Genomic DNA, 11,800 nt, shown 5'->3' with positions numbered 1-11,800 from the left:
CTGGACTTAACCTTTCACAGCTCCCACCGGTGCAGCAGCCTGGCTCAGGCACCAGGACAAGCCAGGGCTGTCCTGGGCTGCACTAGGAGGAGCGTCACTGCGGGTGGAGGGAGGGGATCCGTCCCCTCTGCTCAGCACTACTGAGGCCACACCTGCAGTGCCATGGCCAGCATTTTGACTCCTGGCCTGGGCTGGCACGGATGGCCAGACGAGGAGACGAGCCCTAGTCCCTCTCAAACAACCTGCCTGTCATTCCCAGGATCTGTAGACCATGCTCAGGCTCTCCATCCCACTGCCTGAGGAACAAGCACACCTTGAAAGAGCTGCTTTGTCCTTGTCACTGTTTCCCCATTCAACCCAGACCTTATCCCAACGGATTTTAACCTGTCTGATGGTGCAGTTGGCTCTGTGGCTGACAGCAAGCTTCCAGCAGGACTCCAGCCATCCAGGAACCTGAACCAGGCTCTGTCTGCACCAGGGGAAGGAGCAAGCCACAACCAGAAAGCAGCTCATATCAAGGGTGAGTCCCAGAGCTCAAGGTGAACTGGACCCGCGGATGGGGCTGGTGTGGGGGCACACGTGGAGGGAGGCAGGGACTAGGATGCTCTTGAAGAGGTGAAGGGTTGCATCCAGGATGAAGGAGTGCTGCAGGTTAGGTGCCCCCAGGGGAGCATTGAGAGAAGCAGGTAATGGTGCTGTGTCCCCTCTCCTTCTCACATATCTTCCCTTGGCTCCTGCCCCCACGCTGGACCCATAGCCCCTGCATGCTCATGGCATTTCTTCGGTTTTGTTTGTTTTTTCAGGAAATAAAAGCATTCCCCAGGAGGATGTCCCCAACCGCTTGGTGAGTGGGGGTGCCTCTCTGGCCTAGGGGAGGGCAGCCCAGGGAGATGCCACTGCGCAGGGGACTCGCATGGGCCAGCTCCCCATGAGGTCCCAGCAAACCCCATCCCTGTTGTTCAATAAATAGGGACTGAGACAGTCCTGCCCGGGCGCCCACCCTGCTTCCCTCCCTGGTCCAGCAGTGAGAGGAAGGGGGTTTCGGGGCTGGTTTTGCCAGATGGGCACCACACACACGTGATGGGGCTGATGTGCCACAGCAGGTGGAAGACACTGATGCAGTCCTCTGGAAGATGGTGGGAGTGGGTGAGCTCCAGAGCCAGGGATTTACGCAGGCAAACCACGCCTTTCAGCAACCCATCAGGAGAGGTGAGTACCCAGCTCCCAACGAGTCCTGGGACCTGACCCACCACTGACCTGCAAAGAGGCCATGGCAAGCAGGGGCCGGGCTTGGAGTGGAGGATGCTCATGACTTAAGGTGGAGGGTTCTCGTGGTTGGGGTGGAGGATGCTCATGACTTGAGGTGGAGGGTACCCATGGTTTGGGGTAGAGGGTGCCCATGGTGTGGACTAAGGCATTCAGCTCCCAGGCTGTGCGCCTAGAACTGACTTCAAAGCTGAAGGAGAGCCTGGGAGAAGAGATGGACATCTCCCTTCCTTTAAACTTTCCAGCTGTAGCCAAGCACTACTGCAGCCCCTTGCATGGGTGTCTTTTCCTTTTTCTCCCAGCTTGCTTCTGGAAATACTGTGTCACCAAATGAGGGGTACAGGAGGAGCCCTGCCTGCCGCCTGCCTGCCAGCCAGCCCGCTCCCTGAGTGCCTTCCAGTGGTCCCATCCACGTGTGGCCCCACACCTCACTGGCTGGTTTGCACAGAGCTTGGAAAGGTCTCTGGTCCCTTGTGGGGAAAAAAAGGAGAGGGTCTGCAGCAGAGGAGGGGTGTCAAGGGTTAGGGGGAGGATCCGTGAGGATCTGGGGTGCAGGACAGTGTTTCTCCCATACCAGCGGAACTCCAGGGCCCATAGCAAGGCAGAGCTGCCACTGTGGCCTGGCAGGGACATGCTAGCTGCCAGCAGGAGCTGAATAAACCCATCGCACCAGAGAAGCATCCTGTGGTTATTCCATCCACACATTGTGCAGGGTCCTGCGCCCTCCCACCACTGTGTGCATGGCATGGGCAAATCGCAGTGCATGTGTGCCAGGGAGGGGACATCTCTCCTGTGGGAAAGGCAGGAGCTGCCACATGCATCCCAGTGATCCAGGGCAGCAGAGACTGGGGGCTACAGCTTCACTTATGCTAAATCTCAAAAGGCTTTCCACCTTGGGGCAGCCCCCTCCACCCCCTGTGGCACCCTCCGTGCCCGGTGACCTTGGCCCCTGCACTGACAGTACACAAGCAAGGCATATTAAAATATAGTTTATTGCTGTTCTTAGTTTAAAAAACCCAAACAAACCCAAACCCATTAATAAAAAAAACAGTCCCCAAACCCAGTGCTATCAGAGGCAGGCTTGCGAGGACACACCTTTTAGTGCAAAGAGCGAAGTGGCAGTGAGGGCTGGAGGGGGGGGTCTGCTGTTGCCATGTCCCCACAGGACCCACCACACTCACTGTACAGTATTTTTTTGCCCATGGGGCTGGCTGGGGAGGGCTGGCACTGCAGGAGCCCTTGGGGGAGCTGAAGGTATCGGATAGGGGAGGATGGGATGTCATGGCTGTGCAGAGCAGCTTTGACTCCTCTTGCATCAGCAACGCTGGACAGGAAGGCACAACACTGAGCCAGGAAGCACTAAACCTGCCCACGTATCTCCTACAGACTCAGTGCTTTGCAAAGCAGCTTTTGCCTGCTCTCTTAGGCTGTCCAGTACTGGGGATGTGGAAACCAGATGGATGCCCTACCCCATGCCTCCGTCTCCCAGTCAGGCATGTGAAGTGTTGGTGGGGACCGGGGAGGGGGTGGTAGAGCTGGAATTGCACATGGCTGCATCTCCTGCAGTGTTCTGCAAGGCAGGGCGAGGTTTCTTAGCTCACGGGAGCCAGGCGGGACCTTGCAGCCAGCATGTGGCCCTGGGTGCTGGCACACATGGGAGGGATGTCCTGATCCTCTGCCCTCCATCCTCAGCCCTTCGTGGGTCCCTGCACCCCTCCTTCCCGCCCAGAGCAGGTCCTGGCACTTTTGCGCCAGGCATCAGCCCCAGCATCTTCCTGCTCCCATGTCCTAATGGAGAGTTAAGATGCAGGTTACAACTCTCTAGGATTGAGAACAATTTGTCACTGCAATAAACTACTGGGGGCAGAGCCATTCGGTGCCTTCAGACGGAGCCTGGATGCCTTGGCGGATGAGAGAGCTTGCCCAAATGCAGGCTGGGTGGTGCTGTGCAGAAGGGCAACTGGGTGAATTCAAACAGCTCCAGGCCAGGTGATGCACTGGGATCCCAGGATGCCTCTTCCCAAGCGTGCGGGATGGCTGGGGCTGCACAGGGCTGGCAGAGCACAGCAGCTCCAGCAGCGGAAGGGGAGGGAGGGCTGGCCCAGCCGTTTGGGGGGTCTCATCTCTTCTGCCAAAGTGCCACTGCAAAAGGCTAGCACTTGGCTTTTCCCATGACACGTAGTCACAGGCCGTGAGACCCATTTTCAGGGAGTAGGGGTGCAGCTGCCACTGCAGCCACGCAGGGACCGGTCTGTACGCACGGTCAGCACTGACGGTGCACGGGGGCTGCAGCCAGCCGGCGGCAGAGGAGTAGGGAGCGGCGGGGGGCTGTGAAGCAAGGCGCTATTTCTGAAAGGCGGTGGGTAGCAATGCTGTGAAGCCCCTCCAGTCCGTCCCTCAGCTGGGGTTTGGTTGTGTCAGGACTGCAGAGGTGGAGGCTTAGCCAGGGGCAGCGCTGCCGGCGCTCTGCAGTGGGGTTAGGTCATCTTCCTGGCGACGCTGGCGTAGGTGTGCTCTATCTCCTCATCCGCGGGACACGTGTGGCTGAACTCATCGCAGGCGTAGGCGTTGTTGAGGTAGCGCCAGACGCCTGTCATGTCCGCTGGGATCTCGAAGTCACGGTACTTTTTGGCTGCGATCTAGAGGAGAGAGGAGGGGGAGACTGAGACTTCCCAGACCTGGGGAAGATTCGCTGTCTGGCTTAAGGGGGGACAAATATGGGACTCCCAGCCCCCTGTTTGCATCACCCCACCCTGTCACCCGCTCTTGGAGTGGCTGCCCCCACCTCGGCGCTGGGAGCTGGTGCCATTACCTTGATGATATGCAGTTTGGGCAGGAGGTTGCAATCAGCCAACGTCAGGTGGTCTCCGTCCAGGAATTTCCTCTTGGAGATGGTGATGTCCTCCACACTGTCCTGGTCAATCTCCTCAGGGAGAGGAGTGTTTAGGTAGACATCCAGCCGCTGAAACTCCCGCAGCAGGGCCTTCTCAAAATCTGGGTGGGCAGGGAAACAAGTGCAGTTAGCCTGGGGGCCCGGGCTCCCAGCACAGCCCAGCACTACGCCAGGGTGGCTGAGCCTCTCCCAGGCTTTGCATATGGGGACAAAGCCCTCAGGGCAACACCGGCAGTGCACAGCACTGGACCCTGGCCATAGTCTCTGCTCCCAGGGGATCCCAGTAGCACCACCCCCCGCTCCCCTCCAGGACCTGCTCTCCCCAGCACCCGCACCAGGGGCCGCAGCGCCGTGGAGCACAGGACTGCCTTCGCCCTTACTGCCTTGCTCCTCCACTTGCCAAGGAGGCTTTGGTGGGGAAGGCAGCAGGAGCCCTAACCTGGTGGCAGGATTGGCCCACAGACAAAAGCATCTCTCCCCACTCCCACCATGGCAGATCACAGCCCCGCAGCCCCCACCCGCAATTCTTACTGATATTTGCTTCCTTGCGCGGGTTCTTGATGTACGCTGAGAACTTGGCAAAGATGTCGCTCCCCACATCAAAGGACTCCTTGTACTTGGGGCTCAGGTGCGGGTACCTTTAAAGAGACACTCACGTCAGTGCAGGCAAGGATGGAGGCAGAGATTGAGCTGCGTGGTCCTCAGCCATGTTATCTCCTGGGCCACAGTGCCCGGGGCTGGTACTGGAGGGCGCAGGTGATATTCAGCTGGTTGTGGGAGAAAGGTGATGCTTTACATTACTGCAGCTGCCACCCTGGCAGCTGTATTATCTTGGGTGTTTGCTAGGGGAAAATCACAGGACAGAAATGCCACAGTTTGGGGACACTGGCAGCCGCAGAGCCCCAGAGCAAATCTCTGCCTGCAGGCAGCTCTGGCCCAGCCTGGAGGATGCATGTTGGCACGGGAGGTGTCTGGGGAAGCCAGAAGCTCCCATGACTTCCTCAGGAACAGTCTCTTGTTTGCTGGTGCATCCCAGGTCGCGCTGCAAGGGCAGACACATCCGAGGAGGCGGTTGATGAGTGCATTTCAAGCTTCCTCTTTTGCATGCAGCGGGAGCGCCTGCAGCCGCGCAGGGCACGGGGTGGGCTGGCTCGGCAGGCTGTGGGCAGTGCCCTGCATGAGCTCGGGGCAGGGGGGCCAGGGGCGGCACCCCCTCCCTGGCAGCCCTTTGGGCCAGCTGCGCTGCTGCATTCAAGCAGGGGCATTTGCTTTCGCTCAGCTGAGCGAACCGAATACAAGCGCGCAAAGGGGGTCTCACGTTCCCCCTCTGCCTCGACACCGAGTGCCACAGCCAGCTGCAAAACCACCAACTCCCAGGGGGTCCCCGTGCCTGCAGGGACCCTCCCCACGCTCCGCCTCTTCCCACCAGCCCTGCCTGTGCCAAGGGACCGGTGCATTTCCTCCCATTGTTTTCCATCCTAGTCCGTCCCAGTCCCCTCGCAGCCCGACCCACCACCTTCCCCCAGGAACGCAGCCCCTCAGCATTGCAACCCCTGGCCCTGCAGAACATGGCTCAGGGTGCTGGGTGGCGAGCCAGCCCCCTCCCCGAGCTGCTCTCAGGCACCTCCTAGCACCCTGCCTTGGTTTCCCAATCTGCCGAGCACTACGCAATGCTGTGGCGTGCCCGCCGGGCCCCAAAAGGGGGAAGGAGCGAGCTTGCAATTACGTGGGTGGACCCAGGGTCTGCTCCAGGAACTCCTCGATCTTAATGAAGTCTGTTTTCAGCTCCTTGTTGAACAGCAAGAAGGGTGGGTTGGTGCCCGGCGCTAAATCTTTCAACTCTTCAGGCTTCCTGGAGCGGAGAAAATAAGTGGGCTCAGAGCCTGCAGCTTGTCTGCGCCCGCCAGCCTCCCCAGGGTGAACAGACAAGGCTGAGGTGGGCGTGTGGGAGGGGGCGCAGGGGTGGGAGCATCCCCACTTGCATGCTCTGCTGGGTTTGGGGGGCTGAGAAGTGCCCCCCAGCCTCTCGGTCTGCCCTGTGGTGTCATGGACTTGCACCCACATCCAGCAGGACAGGGGGTCCCCATGCCATGCAGTTCCGTGCTGGCCCACCCCCTGCACCCCATGGCGTGACAGGCAGCATGCGGCAGGGACTGTCACCCCTGTCCCTCTCGCAGCGGCATACTGGCTGCAGTGCAGATGGGAGGGAGGAAAGTGCTGATGGGGGGAGCTGAGCCAGGGGGTCTCACCCCGCTGCTGGCACAGGGCTGGGCCGTGGTGCTGCCTCACCTGGTCATGTCCACCGTGGTGACGTTGAACTTGACCCCTTTGAGCCACAGCACCATGAAGAGGCGCTGGCAGAAGGGGCAGTTTCCAATGTTTTCTCCATCCAGACCAGCCTGCCGGGAAAGCAGAAAAACAAGGATTTAACCCATCGACTGGGCTCACCCAGCCCAGATGGGATGCCTGGAGGTGGCGAGACACCGGAGCCAGTCTCGGGAGGAAGGCACACGGAGGGCTTGGCGCAACATCCCAGCATTGCATGCTGCAGGGAGCCCCTGCCTGAGCTGTGGCCCTGCTGCCACTGGAAAGCATCAGGGAGCATCCTCAGGATGCCTGGGGTCGGATCCTTCCCAGAAATGTGAGATAAAGCCAGGAGGAAAAGGAGAAGGAGGCAGGGGAAGGAGGTGGCGGGTGACTGCTGATGGATGGGGAGGAAGGGAGGGTCCACTTGGCTAGAACGCCAGGCTGGAGAGGGCGGTGAGAAGGGAAATCTGCTCATGTTTGCCAGGAAAAGAGTGGTTTGTTTTCGTGTTCTGTTAGTGTCTGCCTCCAGTTTTGTGTGCATTTAACGAACCCAGGCATGACTTCCCTGGGCTGATGGTGGCCAAGAACCACTCAAGCAGCCTCTTCAGCCTCGGGGAGGAGAAGGGGCTGGGAGTAGTGGGGCTGTGCAGAGGTAGATGATTCGCACTGGCATCCCAGCCAGCATCGGTGGGGAACAGAGCCGCGTGTCAGCACCTAAAGCTTCAGTCACATGCAGACAGTCCCTTTCAACTGCTCTGCATGGACACAGCTGCAGCATCTCAGCACTCAGGGGCTGCTCTGTGACCAGGATGGGATCAAACAGCAGCAGGGACACAGAAAAGCAAGAAGCTTGGACAACCCGCCTGAGTCCCACCAGGCCTCCTTCATCAGAGTCTCATCCAGATGATGCCCATTCAGCAGTCCCAAGGGAAAGCAGCAGCAGGTGGAGTGAAGCCCACTTCCTTGCTATGTAGCAGCTGAAAATATCCTTTGCAAAAATGACTGAAACTCCTTATGAGGAGTTTGGTCAAGAGGAACAGGGCAGGTGCCCCCCAGTGCATGAAAAATGGCACAGCTGCTGCTCAGAGAGGGAAGTTGCACCATGGTGTGAGAGGTAAAATGGCTCACAGGAAACTCGACTTCTTTAAGAGAGTTAACTGGTTCCTCAGCTGCACGTGAACCATGGTCCTCTGGCGCATGTGGCAGTCCTGCCACAGCAGGAAGGAGCAGCACAGCTCACGCCAGCTCCTTCACAGAGGGATGCTGCTCCCACAGAGCAGCTTGTGTCAGCACATGAGCCCCAGTGGGATGGCTAAGCTTTGATATCAGCTGGTGAACTTAAGTCCAGAGGCTAAGCAGGAGGGTGATGAGATTTGGGAGGACCTGGTGGTGCAGAAGTCAAGTAGCAGCAATAATATCCAGAGTGGGCAGCTGGAGGTGGCTCCAGAGCTCACACCCCACTGTGGCCCCAAAGACAGGATGACTGAGAATGCTTCATTAACAGAAGATGCAGAGACCTGTGCCTGGCTCTCCTGGGCTGGAGGTAAGTGCTACAAGTCACCTGTCTGTATCTACAGGTGCCCAGAAACGTGTGGACTCTGGAGCGCTCAGCTTCTCCAGGAGAGATACACGAGCCTCAAACTCACCCTAAGGGAGATGGTAAACTGATCAAAACAAAACCCTGACACGCTTGAGTGGTCAGCTGGAGGTGATGGTCTGGTTTTCCACTATGCCAACACTTTTTAGTCCTTCCAGAGGAATGAAAATTACTTTTAACCTGTATTTCCTATGCTCAGCTGTCATGAAATGATGCTCCTGAGAAAAGAAATGGGAACTGAAAAATGTATTGATTCTCTGGGATATACCCAGAAGTGAAGCTGAATTCACACATAAGGCTTTTTGCTGGCTATTAATAAGAAATGCTCCCGGGTAGCTGCCACTCAGGAGCATCCCGTGTCAGTTTATAACAAATAAGCCTTCTTTGGTAATGGATAAAATTGTGTATCAGATGTCCTGTGAGGGAGCTGGAGGGGAGAGTCAGAAAACAGCCATGAGGGCTACCCCGCTGGCATGAGAGCATGGCATCTCTGCTCCCCTTCCCCTCTCCATCGTTGCTGGCACCTACAAACCAAAACTAATGCCATCCTTTGGAACATCTCCAAAACCAACAGCTCAGAAGGTGCTTTTGTGGCTGCCCAGCACAAGGACCGATGCTTTCCTCCCTGCTCTCCTGAGATGGGCCTTGCTGGTGGCAGAGGAGAGGGCAGCCAGCCGGCTGCACTCCCCTTTGCTTTCCTCGCTCAGCACAAGGCTGGGAGCAAGGGGGCTTAATTGCAATTTATCTTGTTGGCCCCACAGGAGCTGTTATGCAGAGCCAAGGCAGCGAGTGGCTCTGGTGGAGTTGCACAAGGGACAATGGTGGTGCCGGAGGGGACAGTTGGGTGTGTGGGATGTCCCTCACTGGGGCTGCTCCGGGCTCAGGCTGTGCTTGCCTGCTTCAGGGTTCTCTGTGCTTGTCTTGTAGCTCCAGCCTCTGAGCAGCTCAGGCTGGTTTTCCCCTTGTCTTTTAAAAATAGAGAGGTGGAGAATTTTAGACTGGAGTGAAAGGAAAATCAGGATGGCCTCTGCAGGGGAAAAAAACTAAGCCAGGCCCATCCTAGGATGCTCAGAGCCAAATCTTTATCTGGAGGAAGTGGAGGGCAGCTCCACCAGAACTTGGGTGCTGCCGGGGGGGAACACCGGGCTTTGGTATGGCCCTGCTGGCACCCATGTGGCTGTGGGGAGACCCCTCCAGGAGCCAGGGGAGCTCAGGGGAAAGGGGTTTGGGGAGACTTGTAGCCACATGCCCTCCCTCCGCAGCAAAAGCTAAGTAGCACAGCGGGGAAGTCATTGCTCTTCACTTCCTTCTCTGGAGAAACCCTCTTCCCCTGCTCTCCCCAGGCTGCAGCAGGGACGGGGGCAGGGGTGCAGACCCCGCAGCCCCCTAGACTGACTTTCCTCACTCTTTTCCCCTCTGGATGATGGATAAACCCAGCATGGGCTAGCACAGCATCTCCAGGGAGGTGCAGGTTTTTAGCGCCAACGCTCTGAGGCCTCATGAGGCTGCATGAGGCATTAAAACCCTGAAGTTACTTAGCTGTTGCTGTGGTTTCCCCCTCGGGGAAAGCACGAAACGTGGCGGAAGGAGGGAGCAGCTCTGAGCATTTGGGGCACTGCCCACGGTTCCTACAGCCACCCTGAAAGCCAGGAAGCAGCCTTGGGGCAGCTAAATGCCTCACGGGGCTGAGGGGCAGAGCCTCCTCCCAGGCAGGGAGAGCCCCCCAACCAGCGGGACGATGCTCTCACCAGGACCATGGCAGGGTGAGAAATTGCCAGCCCTTTGGGGACTGCCTACCCCAACTCGAAGATGATGCAGGAGCTGCTTTGCACCCTCTCTGTCGTCACCAAGTTAACTTTGGCATTTGCCAAAGTGAAAGCTGGGCAGGGGCAGCGTGCTGGTAGGCGCTTGCGGGAGCATCGGCTCCCCATGATTTACAGCTATCACGGGTTACACTGGCAGCTGTGTCTCAGGGCGGACCCCGGCCCAGGAGAGGTGCAAGGTGCTAATGGCACGGGAGGGTGCCTGTCTGCAGCCAGGAGCTGCTGTGACTTTAGTAAAACTGGGTCCTGAATGGTAAGAGAAGGAGACACAGCATCAATTTGTCTGTTAACAGACAAGCCAGAAGGGGGGTTTTTGTGCTAAATTAAGGCATAGGGGAAGTCCTGACAACGCTGCTGCTTTGCTTTCTGTTTCCCTTCCCTCTGAAAACCCCCTTGAACATGCTGCTGCCATTGCAGTCACCTCATGTATCGTTTTCCTCTTCTCCCCAGCCATCCCAGGGAAAAAGTGGTGCTAAGGGAATTCAAGACCCGAATTACTTTCTCCAAGAAAATACGCTTGTCTGGATTTGGCTCAGCTGAGCTCGGTGCCTGGCAAGCACCGCTGTGGCGACAGTTTTGGCAAGGGGACAGGGGAGATCCTGCCCACGAAGGCTCAGATAATCCTTTCCAACACGTACATATTTTCAACTACAACTCAAGCAAGGCATCGCACGGTGCCCAGCACTGCCAGGTGCCTGCACCAGGGAAGCCGGTGCCTCCGGCCAGGCACCATGGTCCTTTCGGGCACCAAGCTGCCCTAGGAGGAGAGGAGCAAAGCCCATGGAGCTGAGTGGCTGCAGGGAAACTGCCCTTAAAACCTCAATGTGGTGGCACAGGGAGGCATCGCTCCCCCTGGCCACTGTCACTTGACAGCGTGTCCCAGGGCCCCGCTGGCATCGCTGCTGGCACACGCAGTTACCAGCTGCCAGCTTCAGCTCCTCTCTTTCTATACCCTGCATGTGCGCTGCAAATATTTTGAACTTGAGTGTTAAAATGTTCCAGGGGAAGTGTTCGGAAAATTGCTTAACAGGGGGAAAAAAACCCCAAACATTTCCAGCTAATAATCCCCCTGGGCTGCTCTGTGAAGCCGCCCCATCCCACCCACACGTGGGCACTTGCGCCGACTCCCCAAGCCCTCAGTACTGTTTCGCAACCCTGGCTCGCAGAAGAAGCTGAAGTGACTGCTCTCAGCCCTCCCGCTTGCTGTTCCCAGGCTGGGGCTTGTCTCATCTGGGTTTTGAGAGACGCATGTGTGCCCGCTCCTTCCTTACACCAGCTGCCAGCAGCGCCGTTCCCCGGGGCACGCAACCGCCACAAGACCAGGGCATCTTCTAGGATGTTGGGCGAGACACCCCACCAGTCCCCGCACCACCACGTGCCTGCTCCTCTCCGGTGGGCACCCGCTCAGCCAGCCTTCACGGCGAGCGATCTCAAACCGGGTACCCATCTCCAGCCTCCCGAAACACGACGACACCCACGAATGTCCACCGCCTACGCCCAGCCGGAGCCCGGGGAGGACGAGCCCGTGGCGAACCACCGAAGCGCAACCGTCCCTCCCGAGGCCCACCTTCACGAACAGCTCGATCTCCGGCTCCTTGGTGGCGTCGCGCTGCCGACTCTCCATCTCGGCGGCGCGGGGAGGGACCGCTGGCCGCTCACTGCTGTCGTGAGTCGGTCCGTCCTCTGCAGCGCTCCGGCGTTTGGAGGGGCTGCGGGCTGGGGCACCTCGGCTGCGCTCGGGCCCCGCGGAGCGCCGGGGCTCGCCCTTTCCTTCCTTTTGAGGGGGGGAGGAGCGACGGGGTGTGCGATGGGGTGCGCACCGGGACCTGCCCGCGGGGAGGGGAGAGCGGCGGGGCCTCCTGGCCGTGACTCAGCACGGCTCTATCGGGACACGTTCACCAGTCCCCTTCCAGG

General features: G+C 58.5%; 1 protein-coding gene and 1 long non-coding RNA gene across 3 annotated transcripts; one reads left to right on the top strand and one right to left on the bottom strand.

The window, feature by feature from the left end:
- Positions 1–206: 206 nt before the first annotated feature.
- Positions 207–1,788, top strand: LOC142043335 (uncharacterized). The gene is made up of 4 exons (XR_012654010.1): positions 207–520; positions 804–844; positions 1,101–1,209; positions 1,569–1,788. It is a non-coding gene; the product is annotated as an uncharacterized LOC142043335 (long non-coding RNA).
- A 451-nt stretch (positions 1,789–2,239) lies between these two features.
- Positions 2,240–11,650, bottom strand: LOC142043304 (chloride intracellular channel protein 2-like). Of its 2 annotated transcripts, XM_075054310.1 has the most exons (6): positions 11,454–11,650; positions 6,449–6,558; positions 5,886–6,011; positions 4,691–4,797; positions 4,079–4,260; positions 2,240–3,905 (listed from the first exon to the last, which is right to left on the bottom strand). In XM_075054310.1, exons 1-6 carry the CDS (start codon positions 11,508–11,510, stop codon positions 3,744–3,746), a joined length of 744 nt encoding a protein of 247 aa, XP_074910411.1. In that variant the 5' UTR covers positions 11,511–11,650; the 3' UTR covers positions 2,240–3,743. The 2 variants fall into 2 exon arrangements, with proteins under 2 accessions (XP_074910411.1, XP_074910410.1); XM_075054309.1 differs by lacking the exon at positions 5,886–6,011.
- Between the last annotated feature and the right edge of the window lie 150 nt (positions 11,651–11,800).

The sequence above is a fragment of the Buteo buteo genome, chromosome 22 (genome assembly GCF_964188355.1).
Source record: "Buteo buteo chromosome 22, bButBut1.hap1.1, whole genome shotgun sequence".
NCBI classification, from domain to species: Eukaryota; Metazoa; Chordata; class Aves; order Accipitriformes; family Accipitridae; genus Buteo; species Buteo buteo.
The sequence above is the reverse complement of the archived record's forward strand: the minus strand, read 5'-3'. Positions and strand labels throughout refer to the sequence as shown.